The following is an 18,958-nucleotide window of genomic DNA, read 5'->3' as shown; positions in this document are numbered from 1 at the left end:
TTTTGGATAATTTTGTGATAATGTGTTTTGGAGTTTACTATCTTTGTGACGACGTGAGTTCGCTCGTTAACTTCCTTCTTTTCACGGTTTGGGGGGGGGAAGTCATGATAACACTCACCTAATTCCCCTGACTAATCCCCCTAATCCCCCTAATCCCCCTAATCCCCCCAATCCCCCTCTGCAGTATGCAATATTCAAATGACCCCACTAATTACCAGTCGGTTTTCAGCGGTCTCCTCTTTAACACTCTCTGAGCAACGACTGATCCTCTCTTTTTCCCCTGAAAATCACGTGATTCCTCTAGAAGCCTCTCGTTCAAGGCAGTAAATACTGGCTGGCCTAAAGGGAGATCTTCGTTTGTGGTTTCCCGATTCGTTAGTCATTACGAGAAGTGATTTTACTACTAAAAACAACAGCGTTGATGAGGGGTTTCACTCCTAATGTTTTGCCGGACGTTTATTGGATCGCTTCGACATCAAATTCTCGACCTATCTTCCCTAGATCGTGTCTAAACATAGCGAAGTGACTCAGCTTAATAAGCTGCAAGGTTTTTTTTTCATGTCTTTAAAAGGGGTCAGGGTCTGAAGCCCTCAGTTGGCACACCCCCACCAAAACTTCGCGGAAGGTGCCTCACCTCAGCCCCTCCCCTCACACTCAGAACAGAAAAGCAACATCAATGGGAAAATCATCTAGGGAAGCAAGAGTACGAAAAAAAGATGGCCTAAATTTTTCAGCCCATGTCACAGACGCTTTCTCGATGGCTGACCAGAAACGCCTGTACAGGGGTCTGTGCCCGTCTCTCACACATTTTCTGTCGGCTATGAGGTCTACCAGATTATGATTCAGACGAGTATAAGGTGTTTCTGGTTTTGAGAGAAATTCTGGGTACTTTAGGAAGTGTTACGAAAATTCTATTTTAAGATCAGTAAACGTGTTCTGGTGTCTCGCTGTTTAAGAAAGAGCATTACACCTCTCAGTACTGCTAACTAAAATGTTTTTAGAAACACTGGAAAACTCCAAGGCATTGGGTCCTATCATATCACACAAACAAAGTTTTACAAATATTATCATCTCCTTAGACTTAATGGTCAAACTTCTGTAAAAGAATATTACCAACTCCAAAATCAACCAGTATAAAGTTTGATCAGCAGATCTCCCTGGTTAAAACCAAGGAGTTTATATTTAACAGAATCGCACATCCTGAAATTTAAGTAGGTTTTTCCTGCTGCGCCCAGATTAATTATTATTATCATTTACGTGAGGTGAGCGACACGATTTCTGAGAAGCGCTTACACATCTTATGAACACATTATCGCACATTTGTTGACTTAAACCTTGAAATCGTCTGTGTTAAGCATTTTGGAGACATCTGACGGTATTTTCTCTCACTGATGCAACACTGAAGTCGATCAACTAGCAACACAATGTTTTGGAACGTGTTGTTGTTGTTGTCGGTTTATGTCTTAACACATTTTGCTTTCGTGAATGGTGATGTTCAAGGTATGTTACTTGGGTTATGATTTTATTTTGGCTTTAGAGACACACTTTGTTCGTTTCATCAGGGGAAATTTTTTCGGTTGTAGAGGGAGATAGTTGCTTTCGTAAGGTACTGTTTAAGTAATCAATTGTAGAAGCAGGAACTGGGTTAATCGTGAGTTGTTGTTACCGGTTCCCTTTTTGAACGTTAACCAAACTGACCTTGGAGGGTATGAATGGCTCTTTAAATGTTTGTAGAACATTTGCACATTCCCAAATATTACAGTAGTTGAGTAACGCGCCATGAGTCTAAAATCATTTTGGTTAAAACATAGGTCATTGTCAGATTAACGTCGTTGAGTGAAAGGGATCCGATCGCATCACAGCTAGTTGATTCACATTACGTGTACAATTTACTTGCAGTAAGGAGCGTCCTCTTTTGCGGTTTTATCGCACCTTTTCCTTAGCCATTTTAGCTGACAAAAGAACTCACATATATCCAATTCAGTTTGGCTTTGCTCTGGATTCTCGTGTGGGAATCCATTAAGTTTTAGTCAAATATTATGTTGCCGATGACGGAAGTTAAAAGTTTGGAGCTTTCGATTTAACTTACTACAAATTCGCTGAAACTCGAGAAAATCTCCCAAGGGGAAACAAATCGGAATCACTAGAATATTAAGTGTATTTTGCGCCGCACGAAAGGTGGAAATGAAGTCACGAATATATTAAAATAGAAAATTAAAATAAGTGATATGCCGCATGGATATAGTTATTTATTTCTGTTTATTCAGGGGATCGTAAAGCCACCCTAAGTAAATGTGTGAAAAAAGTTAATAAAACGTGATTAAATTAATGAATCAAAAAATAATTAAATAACCCGCCCCGTTAGCTCGTGTTACCTCACCATTTTTACAAGGTTGGTGGAAATCAGTTCAACCTGGTGACAATTCTTCTTAGGAGAAAAGAAAGGCCTACTAATTGGTGCGAAATCAGTCACAATTTGCAGTGTTTACTGTCTGAAAAATGAACATATTCAGGGGCAAATCCTAGAATTACAGGGTGGGGGTGGGGGATGCAGATATTGAATACATAATATTTTTTCAGTACGGCCTAAATAAGCTTAGAAATACTTATGGATAAGCATATCTTGAATATTTCCAGTCGAGTAGTAATATTAGTAATATGCGATCCTGTCTTTGGAAGAATTTTAGTTTCAGACAAGTGATAAAAACATCCACAGGTCTCACGGGGGACAAATTCCAACCATCCCTACCCCCTTTCTGACTGTCCCCCTGATGTGATGTTTATTGCTTGTTTGTTTGTATTGTTTTTCTGTTTAGCGAGAACTTGTGCCCAGATCCCTGTAGATGCTAGGCTGTCTTGTGGACATGTCAACCAAACAGTTTGTGCCACGCTTGGTTGCTGCTGGAATAAACGCGAATTTAATCCTTCTCTGCAATGTTTTAAGGAAAGGTAAAACCAATTAACAGTTCCCAATCCTGACAAAGGCAAATTTTAGAAACTGCGTGAAATACGCTAACAGCTGATTTATAGATTTGAATCAAAATTTGTTGGATAAAGCAAGTTTACGAGTTAAGTCCATGTTTTTATCCTGATTAGCTCTTGGGTTGATGAAAGTAATCGATCACTGATTGTTACTATGTGGCCAATCTTTGCAAAAATGACAGATTCATTCACTCATTAATTTATCTGTAATTATGTGATAAATGTTTGTCAATTCAACAGTTTATTTTGAGCTTGAATAAATTTTCCATTCCTTTCACAGTAACGACATATCTCTCATCAAAAATACCACAATTACCTGTGCCTATTACAAGGGCCAAGTTTGCAAAAAAGCTTTCTCTACAACTCTCTCTCAATTGAGCCACTTACCAAGACTTCACAACGTGGAAAATAACCTTGTTGAAGACCCTTTAAAAGCTACAGTGACGATTATCAATAAAACTGTCACGCATTACGAATGCAGAGAATCGTTGATTGCCTTGCTGTGCCATCGCACTATGCCACCATGTCACGCAAACAACGGCGTTACACAGCTCTGTGTTGGAGTTTGTAAAGAGTTGTTTTCAAAGTGTGGGCATTATGTGGATCAACTAGAAACTGCCATGAATCGCATACCGGGTGGAGTGAAGTCCAAACTGTCATTTCCAGGTTGTTTTGGGGTGAACAGCACCGACCAAAGTGAAGAAGAAAATGGGACATGTATTAAGCTTACCTTGGGTGAGTAAAATAGCGCTTATTCTAACTTTTGAGACAGACGAAGGCTGGTGGGTAAGGGGCTTAATCCTTTTTTCGTCGATTAAAATGTATTCAGAAAATAAAAATTAAATCGAGTGGTTTTTTTTTTTTACTTCTTTGCTGATGTTATCATCAGCATTTGTCATTAACCCACAATGGCATTGGCTTCTTGAATGAATAAATGAAAGAAAGAATGAATGAATGAATGAATGAATGAATGAATGAATGAAAGAACGAATGAATGAATAAATAAATGAATAAAAGAGTGAAAAAATTAATTAATTAATTGATGGACACATAAGTGACCATTGAATGACTCACGAAGCTCTGTTGGTATAGACCATTTTTTCTCTTTCGTAAAACTTTTCCCATTTTCAGATGCAAAACAGCCAATAAAAGTTCCTACGATCCATCCTACAAAAAGGCGCACTCCAGTTTTTGCAGGTATGTCCAAATGAATTATTTCGTGCTATTCTTGAAACTTACTTCCCACACTTCCAGTCATTATTTCTCACTAAGCGTTGATTTTCGCTCGTGATGTCCAAAGGGAACTATCTTTTTCCCTTTAAATGATACATTAGATCTCAATTCCAAATCAAGAAGTAACAATTTCCAAACAAGAAATAGGACGTGGACTATTTTGAGAAACGTATCATGTAGAGTATTTTAAATCATGACTGTAAGTTGCACAAGAATGTAAAAGGCGTGGAGGCAATAAATGTTATATTTGCAATTTGGATATTCGCTGCAACCTACGCTTCATCGCTTGAGGTTTAATTCAACATGATATTTCTGGCGTTTTGCCATTTATGCATCACGCAAAATTTCTCTGTCGATCTTTTCCGTCCATATACCAACCTAGTTTAAGTTCCCTTCATGTTGAAGGTGATGTAATGCAGTTGTTAAATGGCTGAAAATAACGAGACATATCTACTTAGTGGCCTACTACTGACTACATGTGGGAGGCCATTACACACTCACCTCTTACAGGATATAAATTTATAAATGATGCTGTTTGAAAAACGAAATAGATTTCGGGTCTGGTTTGAGTTACACAGGGTGATATTAATGTCTAAGAAGACTTGAAGCATAATCGGGCTTGAGGTGATGACGTTACAGACAGAACGAGATTAGACAGATTTCTGTCTAATCTCAGCTGGTAAACGATACTTTCGATACTTTTTTTGTCCTCGCTCTCGAATCCTTCATTAAACCCTCACGTTTTTTTTAATATTTTGATTTGTGAGGTCGTCCTCTGGGCGAGAAACGAAGGTAAACGTGGAACACAATTAATACCATGATAAAAATACAGGAGTTACGTGAAACGGTTTCGTAACTCCCACGTAATTAATTGTCATGTCTCAGTTTTTCGTTTAACTTGCATCCAGTCCTCCTCTCTTATTTCCGGTTGACTGATATTCTAGTTAGTCACTAACGATTTACCTGCGAGCGTTTCCGTGCTGCGAACCGTCGAGTCATCACGCCACTTTAGAGCACGATTTGCACATAGCTTTACTAATTTATCGGACGAAAATGGTAGAAATTTAATAACACATCTTTTTAGTGGATAAATTATCGCTACTGCGTTTAAGGAAAATATAGGACTTCGCAACTTCACGAACCGTAACACAATCAACTTCACAAATTTTCATCATCATTAACACACAGTATGGAAAAGATTTCGAGTCCAGTGGTTTTGTTTGTTGTTCTGAGCTTATTCATATGCGCTACCACTGTATCTGAAGGTAAGGTTTAAATTTTCTGTACATATGTTGTAATTTGCGCTGGAAAGCTTTTTCATTGCGTAGCGAAATATGATAGATTGGTTGGGAACATGAGACAATATTCGTTTAACTTCATCGGTAAATGATCAATGGCTTTAAACTATGAATTTTATTAACTAGTTATTTTGAAATCGTTTTTTAAAGAAAATATGAAATGTAAAAGTATGCTTCTTTGTGCCTTCATAGAACATAATATCAGTCCAACAGAGTAGACAAAACATGTGGCTTTATGTTTCGGTCGAGGCAATTTCTGACTTTCAATTACCGATTATTCCGCGAGTGCAACTTGCTCAAATTCCATCAGGGTCAAGTGAAGAAGACCGGTACCTTGAAAATTCAATGATAATTGTCTTTGAAAATAGAAGATGTATGCTATTTTATGACTTGATCATCTAAGACCGCTTTGTAAACAGTAGGCTGTCGGCGTCGCTCGATATTCGCGCTTGACTGACATGAATCGAAGTTACTCGAAACTTGCATGTTTTTTAACTGTAAGACAACCTAACTGTACTTGGGTTCGCGAGTGACTTTGAAAAGAAAAAAAATTAACGGAAGAATTAGTTGAAGCTTCATAGGTAAAATGGACAGGATCGACTATGTAAAAAGTGGTATATGAATCAAATAACGTAAGCGAGTAAAACTATTACAAACTAATCGTGTGGCACCAACTCAATGAGTATTTTTTCTCTATGGGAATACACCGAGATTTTGAAACCCATCAAGAATTCTTATATAAACTTTCAGTCACCTCAAGGTTGTGCGCGTTTTAAACAATATCATCCGTTGCTTCTTCGCCCAACTGGCATAGTTACCTCAACTTCGTCACACTTGGTTAAGTTCGACACAACTTTTTAGTTCCTTTTACAAACAGAACTTTATTTTGCATAACAACAAGACCCTCGGGCAATAAAACACTGATTTATGCAGAATAACAGACACGTTGTTTTGTTAAATGAATTACACAATGAAGATCAAAACAAGCAAGGCTGTTTTGAAGTTGAAACGTGCATGAAAACTCAACTTCTTTTGGAGCTTTAAGACTCAGGCTAAGGTCACGTTTTATGAAGTGAACCAAAATATTTCCACCGACAAAATCTCATATTATTACTGACAGATCTAGTCAAGTCTCTCTAAATGGGTCGTCTCAAAGGCGAAGGGAAAGAGGCGACTGTGGAGGGGTGGCAAAAATATGGATTGTCGGCTTATGTGGGCGGCTCGGCGAATTTTGCTACACCGTTCGTCAGTCAGTGACTTGCATGTTCTGGCCATTGTAGAGAGGTTATGAATGAAGTGAGGTATCACGTTAACGGAAAAAAAATGATCTGTGATTTGACTCACTTTTCGTATAATTCTTAGAAGTACATTGTAGAAAAATAACCAAAAATATATTTTTCATAATAAATTAAAAATATCATCACTAGCTTGAGAAACGACCGGATGCAGTTGGCAAAAAGTACCCTTTTTTTCTGCCGGCTGCTGTTTCAAGTAAACGTAATTTTAACTTCTCAGTTTTTGACATTGAGAACGCGTTTTAGCGAATTTTTGCCGAAGTGGAGAGGTGTCTTTCCGATTAAAAGGCAATCCTGAACCAGACAAAGCGAAGAAGCCCTATTTGAAATACAAGTGGTGGGTACATATTTTTTTTGTGGGGGTGGAAAGTACATTTTCAGCATTAAGCCCTGTTTCTTTTTACAGCAGCACCAAAAAACGTTTCTATCAACGAGTAGGTGAATATTTTAGGCCACTGTTGGCGAATTCGCGCGCCAAAAATATCGCGAGCATTTCCCGTTCTTGCTGCCATTTACTGGAAATGTTGAAGAACCTGTGTCATTCTCTTTTGTTTTCAGGGACGATTCCGCCGCCACGGGTAGAGTGTAAAGATATCACTCCGAATGAGAAAGTGGGGTGCCTAGTACCAGAAAATACAAACATGACCACGTGTCTTTTTCTTGGATGCTGCTGGAATGATACGGAAGCAGATTCTGCAAAGAAATGTTACACCAGAAGGTAAAAGAAAACAAAGTTATTTTTAGATAAGAAGAGACAGTAGAAACGTACCATAATGAAAGGAATGAAATTAGTAAAATTGTCCTGTTCCCTTTCTACCTTTTCATCTTTAACAAAGACCAACCTCTGACTTCCCCTCACAGTATTACTCACTGAATCCCACATAAAGGTGATAAGAATTAAAGAAATGATCACCAACTTAAGAAGTTCTTGATTGTCAAACACATTCTCCTTGTGAGCAACGTAGGAAATATGTAGAGAACAGTATGGAGAATATGCACACTGATGTTGGGGTGTAAAGGCTTAATTCAAGACGAAACAAGAAAAGAAACGAAAACAAAACAAAGACAAAAATAACCAAACTCAATTTAAAAAAAAAGTGGAGATAGTTACACAATTCGCAAAAATATATTTTTTAAATCGGTGTGAGGGTAGGGAATATTAGTAAGGAACCCACACTGTCGCTTTTCTCTTCCAGATTTTGATTTTTTTAGATCCTTTCGCATACACAAAAAATTATATCTCAGACTGACTAAAAAGCTCCAATCAATTGTTCCTTTATCTTATGGACACGCCTTGATCAAACGTAAGCTGATTGGCTATGAAAATCTTTCAGACAAAAGATAAACAAACTTATTCATTAGAGCAGACAGAACGTACGCTTGATTTCCGGCCAGATATTCCACAATCATTACAACTTTAGCTTAAATCAATACTAATTATCCTGTTTCCGACATGAAGAAGCTGGAAGAGTTTGGTCTCATTTTGTGCAAAACTGTTCAAAACCAACCACGCGTATGATTCTACCCCAAAATGAATCTTAGCACAGTTGATACACGATCTCGCAATTCAGTGTCAAGTTACGCAAATTGGCAAGTGAAATTACATTTCAACTGCCCAAAGGGAAGAAGAAAAGTTATTGCACGAAGAGTCATATTGATGGTGAAGCATTTCTTTTTTAAAAAACATTTATTGTCACATGTTAACAGGTACATTAAATGCACTCAGATATTTACGTCATATCGATGAACAACTGGTGTAGAAAATGAAAACAGTCAGGAATATTTTTGTTTCGAAGAAAAGCACGATGAAATGAGGATAATAGAATGACAAAGTTTCATATCTGAAGCCCCCGTGGCGCAATGGACTAGCGTGTTGGACTTCTAATTCAAAGGTTGTGGGTTCGAGTCCCACCGGGGGTGGATTACCTTTTATTTTTCCTTGGAAGTAAGTGTTATAACATATTTAGAATTTCGAGTTAGCCAATTTTTCCAACTTTTTTGAGCAAAAATTTCTTTCCTTGACTCACCTAGTGGTATTTTAGAGGGGAAATCCTGCGACTTGTATACCAAAAATATGCTAAATAGTCTTACGCGTGCTGGTTGGATACGTTGCCATTGGCCTGTTGATGGCCTCTGTTTAGACAACGAAATTCCATGTTCATGAAGGAATTTTGTTGTTCTCAAGATATAGTGGCTGCGATGAAATCCTTTTGAGCGCATATTCATGGTCTTCTTACTCCGATGACTTTGACTTTCCACGCATTACTTCATAAAGTATTATACTCCGCTGGGATTGGTTGGGTTACCAACAGCTGTGAGTGGTGTATGTCAATTATTTGTCCCTTAGCGGGCCGATCAAAGCAATATTGCAAAGAACTGACTACGAGGTCATTAACACTTGTTTCTGTATCTTTGTATTTCCCCAATGATTGGCTGACCATGTTTCACAGAACGGCCCGCTGAATTCCAAATTGAGTGTACATTGAAATTCTATCCCTCCATTTGGACCCATTCTTTTCCGTTCGGATTTAAGGCCCGCGCACTTCGAACCTGGGCCATAAATTCGAGCAGACAAAAAAAAATACGGTCCATAACTTACAGTACTCGGTTGATAAGAAGTAAAAATAGCGGTTTGATCAAGATATAGGAAGTTCAGTACTAACCTATTTCTATTTTTTCTTTGTTTAGAGGAGGATCCTGCATGCCTTATCGAGGAAAAGTTTGCCAAGTGTCATTCAACTCGACCCTCCCAACTTACCGCAACAGTGACCGTTTCTTTGACAACAAATTCGGCTTGCCAGCCACCGAAGACTTCCTTTTTAAGGGTATACAAATAATCAACACGCTTGTGAAGGACGACGAAAAGTGCAGATACATCTTAATAAATATGCTTTGTCATTATACTGTGCCTCCATGTTACTCGGATGGCACAGACAAAGAGTACTGTAGGGAGGACTGTGCGGCCATTTTCAAGGAATGTAGCGCCCCCCTGAATCAAGTGATTGGTGCCGTGACGTTGCATGTGGCGGCGGAAAAGATTGATTTTATACATACAAGTCTACCGAACTGTTCCGGGCACCATAAGGAAGGATATTTTGAAAACAAACCAGGAAAGACCTGTATCAAGACAGGCTTTTTCAGTAAGTGAACATTTATTAAGTAATAAGAAACTTTTGGTGTGACATCAACTTCTCCTTGTTTTGCACAAGGAAATATATGGCAATTTGGCAGAATCTCGCAGCCTTATAAATTCCCTATGGCTTTTTCAGCGCCCACTGTAATGCTTAACTAAAAATTCATATCGGTTTATTGCCGTAGTAATCCATTGATAGCGGTGTTTTTAGAGAGCAAAAGAAAATATTTCGTGAAAGTCAAGCAGAAGTAAAGTGGTTCTTAAGATTTAGAATATTGTTCAACCATAGCAAGTGGTTATTACATATTTTCTATAACTGTAGAAATTCTCGCAAGCTCATTGGTCGAGAATTATGTAAATAAGGTTATACGCGATAAAAATGACGTGCATGTAACGCAACGCTCGGCAATCCTCGCCATGTCGGAGAAAACACTTATCTCGTAAAAGTAATTGAAATTTTCTCAGATATTGACGGTAAGAAACTTCCGGATTTTAGGATGATATACTTAGAAAAAAGTCTGAAGAAGAACTTGTCGAGATGGAAGAAAAAGCGGGGGAAAATCTTCAGAGTTCTGTTCGCAAAGTTGATAGATGGAAAACCTCGTAGAAATACTTGCCGATACCGTAGCAAACGGCGCAAAATTTTTAAACTAAGTGGGCAATAAAAAACCTATTCAGGGCTACAGAGTATATTGCCATCCATTTCTTACTGGTATTTCACTGTACAAGTTATTACATAACTCAAGTCAAAACAAACAACAAAGTAAGGATCGATCATGTCACGCGCGCGTAATTTTTCGAAAACTTTGGCGTATTCAGCTGGCACAAAAATTTCAGTGTTATTGTAAAAAACAAATTGATCACAATTTTCCATTGTCTATAACCTTGTTAGTCATAGAAATGACGTCAACAATACTCAAAACTGTGCAGTGAAACAACTCGATTGCCCCTCGTGGTTTCACTTTAGTTGTGAACATTGTTGAATTCTCTTCTATGATGAATAGGGTTGTAGACAAAGGAAAATTGTGGTCAATTTGTTAAACTGAATCCACAGCCTGTGAGCAAGAACTCGTTAATAGGGCTGCCGCCCGTGGAAAGATTTGAAAAACGTTAGGGACCTGGCACTAATAAAAAGCCTTATTATCAGTGCCAGATCCCTAGCAGACCTCTCGCCTCAGGGCCTTATACTTTCCCGCGGGGACTCCTCGCACTGAATCTTCAGAAATTAAATTGCAGTTTTTTCGCTTTTATGAAATACCATCATTGATGTTTCAGCTTTGTGTGATTTTTCCGGAGTAATATATAGTGATATTTTAACCATGCAGAGAGAGCAGAGTCTGGCAGTTATTTAAAAATGTTTATAGTAAGTCATTTTGATTTGCTCAGAGCAAGTACTTTTAAACTAATATTCAACCATAGAAGTTAACCCCCCCCCTCCCAAAGGAGGAACGATAGGTACGATAGAACAGCGTCTTCTCGTACATCATGATGTTAATTTACAGATACAGATGTTAGTCTGCTACAGTACAATTATTTCATTGCAAACAATTTTCGTTTCAACCGATCCAATAAGTCGGCCTAATCTGTGTTTTTCTTCTCCTCAGATTACACGGAGACCACGATTGGTGCAAACACTGAGAAACCAACCCCACAGCCTGGTAGTAAACTGGTAATTATCCTTCCAATTGTCATATTTGGCCTTTGCATTATTTTGCTATGTGTCATCGTGGTCGTTCTTCTTCGAAGACGTCAGAAAATGAGGGACGCTGTGGATAATGGGCATGCGCTATCCCACAAAGGTTCCATCACCATGAGGGACAGGTTACGAGCGGAGTCCCTGAAGAGCCTGGACTCGCGCTTGTTAGGACTTTATGACCCGAAAAAACTGAGGCAATACAATTTGGACCATGTACAGTACGTGAAAGATTTGGGAGAAGGTTTCTTTGGAAAAGTTTTTCAAGGTACTCTCTACCTAATTAAAATTCTACAAGTTTATTTCATCCTTTGGCTCTGTGTAACTCTTTGCGCATGTCTTCCACATACCCTCTTCTTAAGAACTGGAATCAATTCATTAGTTATTTTTAGCCCGTTGAATGTGTAACGAGAGTGAGGAGCTGGAGGTGAGAATGAGGCGTATATCCCCAGTCCCTTCAAGTTTTTTCCTCAAAATTTTTTAAGAGTATTGTACCTTAAAACCGCAATTTCATGATGCAGGTTCACTCGCATATCAGTTTTATTCCTTGAATATTTGGTGGAAACAAATTGATAGGTTGTGCAGATATTACGGGGGACGTGAGGTATGGTCCTGAACTTAAGGAGGCGGGGACAGGATATGTCACAGAACATTAAAATACTCAAATCGAAGATGTAGTATGACTCAATATGCCGTTTAGGATCACATCTGGTTTTCAAATCATGACATCAAGACAGCAGAAAGAGACAAAGCACAAAATATGTTTAAGGTACAACAACCAAAAACAAAAAGAAAAACAAAGCAATGAGGAATAGTTTTGTTTCGAAGAGAAACACGATGAAGTAAAAATTAACAGAATGAAGATAAAGAACAAAACTAAAAATAAAAAAAGGGAAAAATGGAAGATAGTCATACAATTCGTAAGAACAATTTTTTAAGAACGATGTGAGAAGATAGGAAGGGTTTAATCTCACTTTGTGCAAAACTCTTCAATAAAAACCACACTCGTGATTCTGCCTCGAAATGAATCTTAGCATCTCGTAATGGTCAAGTTAAGCAAAATGAGCAAATAAAACTATCTCAATTGCCCAAAGGGAAGAAATAATATCCTTGTATGTAGAGTCGTATTAATAAAGAAGCATTTCTGTCTTTTTACAATTCATTGCCACATGTTAACAGGTACATTAAATCAACCTGATGTTTACGTCACGGCAATCAACAATTGTTGTAGAAAATCAAAGCAGCGAGGAGTATTTTTGTTTCGAAGAAAAACACGATGAAATAGATTTAATAGAATGAAGGATATTGGTATCTGAAGCCCCCGTGGCGCAATGGACTAGCGTGTTGGACTTCTAATTCAAAGGTTGTGGGTTCGAGTCCCACCGGGGGTGGATTTTTTTCTTTTGGCATAATGTATGACTATTATTTCTTACTTGGGTGTTTCGAATCAACTCGAAGTGAATATAATCACACATTTAGGAATTGTTCATGTCATCACCTTTACTTAACTCTTTAGAGGCAAATTCCTTTCCTAACTTAGGCATATAGAGATTCATGTCGACTCTCCATTTACATTTTAGGTCGCGCTTCGGGTCTGAATGATAAACAACCCAAAAAGGTTATTCCTGTGGCGGTGAAGGCGCTGAAGGACGAAGCGTCCAAGGAACAGAAAGAAGAGTTTTACCGAGAAGTAACTCTGATGTCCATTCTTTCACACCCAAATATTGTTCAGCTTCTAGCTGTGTCAACCGAGGAGGAACCCTATGGAATGCTGTTTGAGTTCATGAGTGGCGGGGATTTGAATCAATATTTGAGGAATGCACTACCAGCGGAAACATCGCTTGAATCCAGCGAGAAAGGGAAAGGTAGGTTTTTCCATGGACCAAGTCGAGAGAATGGAGCAAGATTACCTTATCTTGCGTAGAGTTGTTGCTGTTTAAGAATGCAAGTGTACCACAACTCTAACGCGATATATATGATTTAATGCCAACTTCAAACGCTCGGTAATTTGCGTTTTAGTAACTCGACATGCTGCGTTCACGTTGCGCTAAATCAATGGGACAATACATTTGCGATTTTCGCCAGCGAGACACACATCAAAACTAGTTTTGCTCGAGTCTAGTGACTTCACTGCGATGGAAATCTTTGTCTATACCGGTATTAATTTCGAGATTCAGGCAATCAAATTTCCGGTTTTCGCACTAACTCTTATTGCCCGTGATGTAATTGTAATCTAATAGGTGATCAAACTGCCTGGTATACTTTTGATGCACACATAGTTGCAACAACTCAAAACCGGCGAAAAAACTTAAGAACTTGCAAACGGTAGATCTTCAACTTAACTGTGCCTTCTTGTCTTCTTTTTCGTCAGTTTATCTCTCTCAAGAATCCCTTGTGTCTGCCGCAACCCAGATCGCTGCTGGCATGCATTATTTAGCCGAGATGAGATTTGTTCATAGGGACTTGGCGACTAGGAACTGTTTAGTTGGAGATGACTTCGTTGTGAAGATTGGAGATTTTGGAATGTCACGTGATATTTATACTACAGATTACTATAAGGTATGCTAAACAAACGAGTTTTCTTGTAGAGAGAGAGATGTTTTCTCATCTTGTCAAGAGCGTAGGACCAGCAAAAAATTCTGAGTCCCCATGACGAATCGAGCCTCACACCTTCGGATTCCGTACTTCTATGCTCTACCACTGAGCCACGGAGACTCTATATTGAGCAAGGCACATTACGAAGTTTATATATGACACGCGTCCCGCAGGATCAGAGGATCAGCAATGTCGTTAGCGTCATATTTCATATATAGAATAAGAAAGCTGTTTAGATTTGAGCTCGGTAAAGAAATAGAGAAAGTTAGAGTTGTTAGACGGTTTCAGCCAAAGCGTTTACATCCGCGTTAATACCCAATCCAGATCGTGTGATGATTCATTCACGAGGATACCATTGTTTTACCTTTGTTTTTCTTTGACCAGAGGTGTTTGTCAAATTGCACATTTTAAACATCCCTAAGGAATAAACGTAGTATTTATCCTTTGATCTGTACGAGTCACTAGCATCTAATTTCTCCTTATAATATCACACATTGAGGTAACACATGCAGGTCAGGAGGACGAAGGAAATGATCACTTACTAAAGATGCTCTTTATCGTTAAAGAGACCATCCTTGTCGGCACAATAGAAATTTATGGTGAACAATTTGAAGAACATGCATGTTAGGATGTAATGGGTTAAGATCTAAACTGGGTGGCAAAAGGATGTAAACACGTTTACCGAATACTTCTATTGTCGAAAATTTCAAAGGAATTATGAGCGAGGCCCTTCATTAGAACCTGAAACTCAGTATTAAAATAGTTACAAAAAACATACGTTCATCTATTTCTATTTCATTTATTTTAAATGCTGTAAAACAAGTTAAGAATGAGTTAATTACCATGATCTGTTGGAACAAACAGCACTGAGCCAGTTATTAGCTGGCAGTGACCGACACACAGACAAACCAAAATATGAAATATGTGTTTCAAACACACATCATTACCAGATTTAAATCGCACTATAGAGGAAGGAGAATATGAACCTTTTTGTGCACATTAGGAACAACATCTTATTCACGCAGTGCGAAATTCAAATACACCCACATTAAACAATCGATCAAATGACGATAATATTCTACATGATTCAACGGCACGGGAGGCTTTGGACGTTAATACCAGGTTACACATGCTCTCATTGCCTTTGCATCGCATAGTGAGCTTCTAATTAAATGTATCTTTCGCCTGTGTTAAGCAATATAAAGGAAAGAACTGTGACATCTCTTTACTTCAGGTACGAAAGCAACAGTCGCCCAACCATTCAACCCACCATGACTATTAGCTTCCTAAAAAATCTACCAGAATCACCCCCCACGGGGAGGATATGTCTTATCGTCAGTTTTGCGGATGGTTTAAATCTGGCGCTCGTATGATAATCGGAAATTTTGAAAATCCCGCGTGTGTTTTGAAGCTGTTTCCGCCATGGTTCCAAAGTGGCCTTATACGGTTATTGTTAATCATTTAACAAAGCCTGCTGTAATCTGAGTTAATCCACTTTTCTTGATACGTAAAGCCAAGCAGGGAACAGGAACTAGTCCGGACGAGGAAAGAAACAACAGAAAAAATAAGGAGATATGTTTTTAACTTGGCGCAAGGGTGGGAAACAACATAAAATGTGGCGTGTTGGAAGAAATGTAAACATGTTTGATTCTGAATGCATGGGAAATTGACGGAAATATTTGTTAGAATTAGTCCAAACTCTTCGTGAAGTCCTTCAAAATATTTCATAAGTCTCATGTCTAAGATAGTTTTTTAATCTTTGCATACTTTCAGATGAGTAAAGAAACATTGTTGCCCATCCGCTGGTTGGCTCCTGAAGCTTTTCTGTACGGCAAGTTTAGTCTCCAGTCGGACGTATACGCATATGGCGTGGTACTCTGGGAGATTTTCACGTTTGGTCTTCAGCCGTATTATGGTTATACCAATAAAGAAGTGATGGAATTTATTCAAAAGGTATTGTACTCATCGAAAAAAAACCTTTCATTTTTATGAGAATTTGCGGCATTTTTTTTAAACAGATTATTGTAAACCATGAGGTAAGGGCGTCCCGCTAGTTCCTTTTGGAATGTAGAGGAATACCGTAAAGTTTTTTTTCATTTGAAATTGTCACTTTTTTGGTGTTGCTGCTTCCGATGACCTCCACACTATCTATCACTCTTGTAACTGACCCAACCATTCAACCAACGGACTTACATTTACCTCTTTTATGAATCTTTGTCTATCTGTAAGTCTTTTTATCCGTCTGTCTGTCCTGTCTGTCTATCTCACTCAGTCTGTCTTTCCATTCTGCAGGTCTATCTGTCCGTCTACGTGTCCGTCCGGTCGTTCATCTGTCTGTCCGTCAGCTTATCTATCTGCCTTCCTATCCGTTTGTCAATCTGTTCGTGTGTTCGACCGTCCGTTTCCGTTTGTTCAGCTCGCTATCCACTAACTGATTTAGTTACTAACTTGTTCCTTCGAACAGGGTATTCATTTAGGGAAACCAGACAACTGTCCGGACTTCGTATACGCTATAATGAAAGATTGTTGGAAAAAAGAACCAGAGAAGCGTTTGGAATTTACATCTATAGGCATGCGTCTAAAAGACCCTTACCACGCTTATGACATGCCTCCCGCTTCAGAATCTGAGGAAGAACTCGAGCAAAGGGAGGAAGCAAAAGAAGGCGACGAGATCTTGTCATCAGGTATATTGCAATTCAAGTAATTGGGGGGGGGGGGGAGGAATAGGACACTGCTGTCGCCGCAAAAACCGGATTTAAGCACTTGGAGTCGTGAGCCATGTGTGTCTTTAAGTTATTTAACTATTATTGTAACATTCTTCTACCTTTAGTGGAAGTTGCGCCTCCTTAAATTACGCGCAAACAGATACACTTACCTTATCGTTGTCCTAATTTCAGACACTGGAAACTACGACATCCCCACAAATTCTGCCTCAAGTGATTACGATATCCCGCGTGCGATAACGCTAGAGTCAGATTACGACGTACCGAGATCAAACGAAGATATTCGAATGAGCACTGCCGATAACGACGACGACGACGACGACGACGACAACGACGACGAGGAAAAAGAAGCTCCGAAAGATGTTCCAGTTTGATTTGTTTACCACCACATTAGAACAATCTCGTCGTTATACCACTATCAAATGGACCCTACATGAATTCACACTAGGCATGTAGACTACGTTGTTAGATTTTTTGACTAGTTGCTTTAGGAATTATAAAACTCGACGCAGTTTACCGTGACATCATTTTTGCAATATGTTGTATCTTGTATGTCATATCTACCCATATTTAGTGATGTTTTGGTGACTGAAATTATGAGATTCCGTGGGGCCTTCTAGACCTCTCTTCAGCCGCATCTGCACCTGCAAAAATTGCCTTTGCTGAACCAATACTTCGTTGAAAAATTTTTCATGGCAATTTCTTGTCAAGGAGAAACTTTTCAAAGACGCAATTTGTCAGTGTAGATAACTTGACAAGGAAAATGGAGAGGACTTCAGAGAAATTTAATCCTACTTCAATAAGCTTGTTCAACGCTGAGGACAAGGGTATTTTTTTCCAGCTTGACAAGTGCATTGGCAAACAGAATTTGCTCGTTTTAATGCGGCTTTTCTCATGCTTGATGGATTTATCAGTCAGCAACGCTCACGTGGTAATAAATAATTTCCAAAAAAATATTTATAATCTTGCAAAATCAACAGACGTAAAAAATTCTACCTGTTTTGCCTTAATCGACTTAAAATTCATATCGAGGAATTGATTGCCTCTTAATTTCATATATTTACCTTGAAATTAAATTCAACTCCAGCCACCCTTAATAGTTTTTTTTTTTATTTGATACCAAAATCTCGAATTACAGTGCGACAGAATCGTTTCTCTGTCAAAACATTCGCAAACTTTGTGAAGTTTTTCTTCTTTCTCTTATTAATTATAGTCATTATGAATAGATACTTCTGATGTTTCGTGTTGTTTGGACCTAATACATTGTTAACTGCATACAGAAACGATGCGTTTCCATGGCAGTTAAATCCTAGTAAGTGAGCTCACTTAGCATGGACCTGAGAGATACCTTGTTTTAACATTTAAATTACAAATTTTGACCAAAAATATTGGACAAAAACCCCTATTGACCACTACACAAATTGTAACAGTGTATTATGAGGCCTAAGGTAATATCATACACAAGTAAAACTTTAGATTTTGTTCTTTCATAAAATTTTTGCACTAGGCTCGTGATCAAAATTCGATCCATGTAATCATTTAGTGCGGTCTTTTTTGAATTTCTGTTATTTCCTATAACTTGATGAAGGTCAGAAAGGAAGCTAATAGATGGAGAATTTAAAGAAGGCATTTAAACACTTTATATTCTCTATCAGGACGTAGTTTTAGAGACATGAAATCGAACTGACCAACGACTCTATTAATATACCTAAAAACGTTAGCGTATCACTATTAACTAAGTAATTCTTTTGGAATATTTTATTCAAACCTACACAGTTGTCAAATCTTGTTCTGTGATAGTTGAAATATGTATTAGATCTCAAAAATAAGGCAAGTGTAAAACATTTTTGTATGTTAGTATAGTAATTGTATTGTCAGAAGTATTGAATAGAAACATTATTTAGGAAGTGCGATTGATTACCTTTTTATTTCCGAAACGGGGCGAGTGGCAGCCACACTCACATTAGATATCCAGCAGGTGTAGGCGGAATGTACATACAGACGAA

General features: G+C 38.4%; 1 protein-coding gene and 2 non-coding genes across 5 annotated transcripts; all 3 read left to right on the top strand.

Annotated features, from left to right (window-relative positions):
* Positions 1-1,224: 1,224 nt before the first annotated feature.
* On the top strand, positions 1,225-18,859 carry LOC113675532 (muscle, skeletal receptor tyrosine-protein kinase). Of its 3 annotated transcripts, XM_089187648.1 has the most exons (12): positions 1,225-1,500; positions 2,817-2,949; positions 3,263-3,717; positions 4,114-4,179; positions 7,367-7,526; positions 9,497-9,948; positions 11,546-11,902; positions 13,215-13,499; positions 14,006-14,193; positions 16,003-16,182; positions 16,694-16,913; positions 17,127-18,859. In XM_089187648.1, the coding sequence occupies exons 1-12, from the start codon at positions 1,425-1,427 to the stop codon at positions 17,324-17,326; spliced, it is 2,772 nt and encodes a 923-aa protein (XP_089043774.1). In that variant the 5' UTR covers positions 1,225-1,424; the 3' UTR covers positions 17,327-18,859. The 3 variants fall into 3 exon arrangements, with proteins under 3 accessions (XP_089043774.1, XP_089043782.1, XP_089043786.1); XM_089187656.1 differs by lacking the exon at positions 4,114-4,179 and having other exon boundaries at positions 1,252-1,500; XM_089187660.1 differs by lacking the exons at positions 1,225-1,500; positions 2,817-2,949; positions 3,263-3,717; positions 4,114-4,179 and adding an exon at positions 4,973-5,480.
* Positions 8,655-8,728, top strand: Trnar-ucu (transfer RNA arginine (anticodon UCU)). The gene has a single exon. It is a non-coding gene; the product is annotated as a tRNA-Arg (tRNA).
* On the top strand, positions 12,952-13,025 carry Trnar-ucu (transfer RNA arginine (anticodon UCU)). Its single transcript has one exon. It is a non-coding gene; the product is annotated as a tRNA-Arg (tRNA).
* Positions 18,860-18,958: the final 99 nt, after the last annotated feature.

The sequence above is a fragment of the Pocillopora damicornis genome, chromosome 1 (genome assembly GCF_964200805.1).
Source record: "Pocillopora damicornis chromosome 1, jaPocDami1.2, whole genome shotgun sequence".
Taxonomy (NCBI): domain Eukaryota; kingdom Metazoa; phylum Cnidaria; class Anthozoa; order Scleractinia; family Pocilloporidae; genus Pocillopora; species Pocillopora damicornis.
This window is presented reverse-complemented; position numbering and strand designations above follow the sequence as displayed.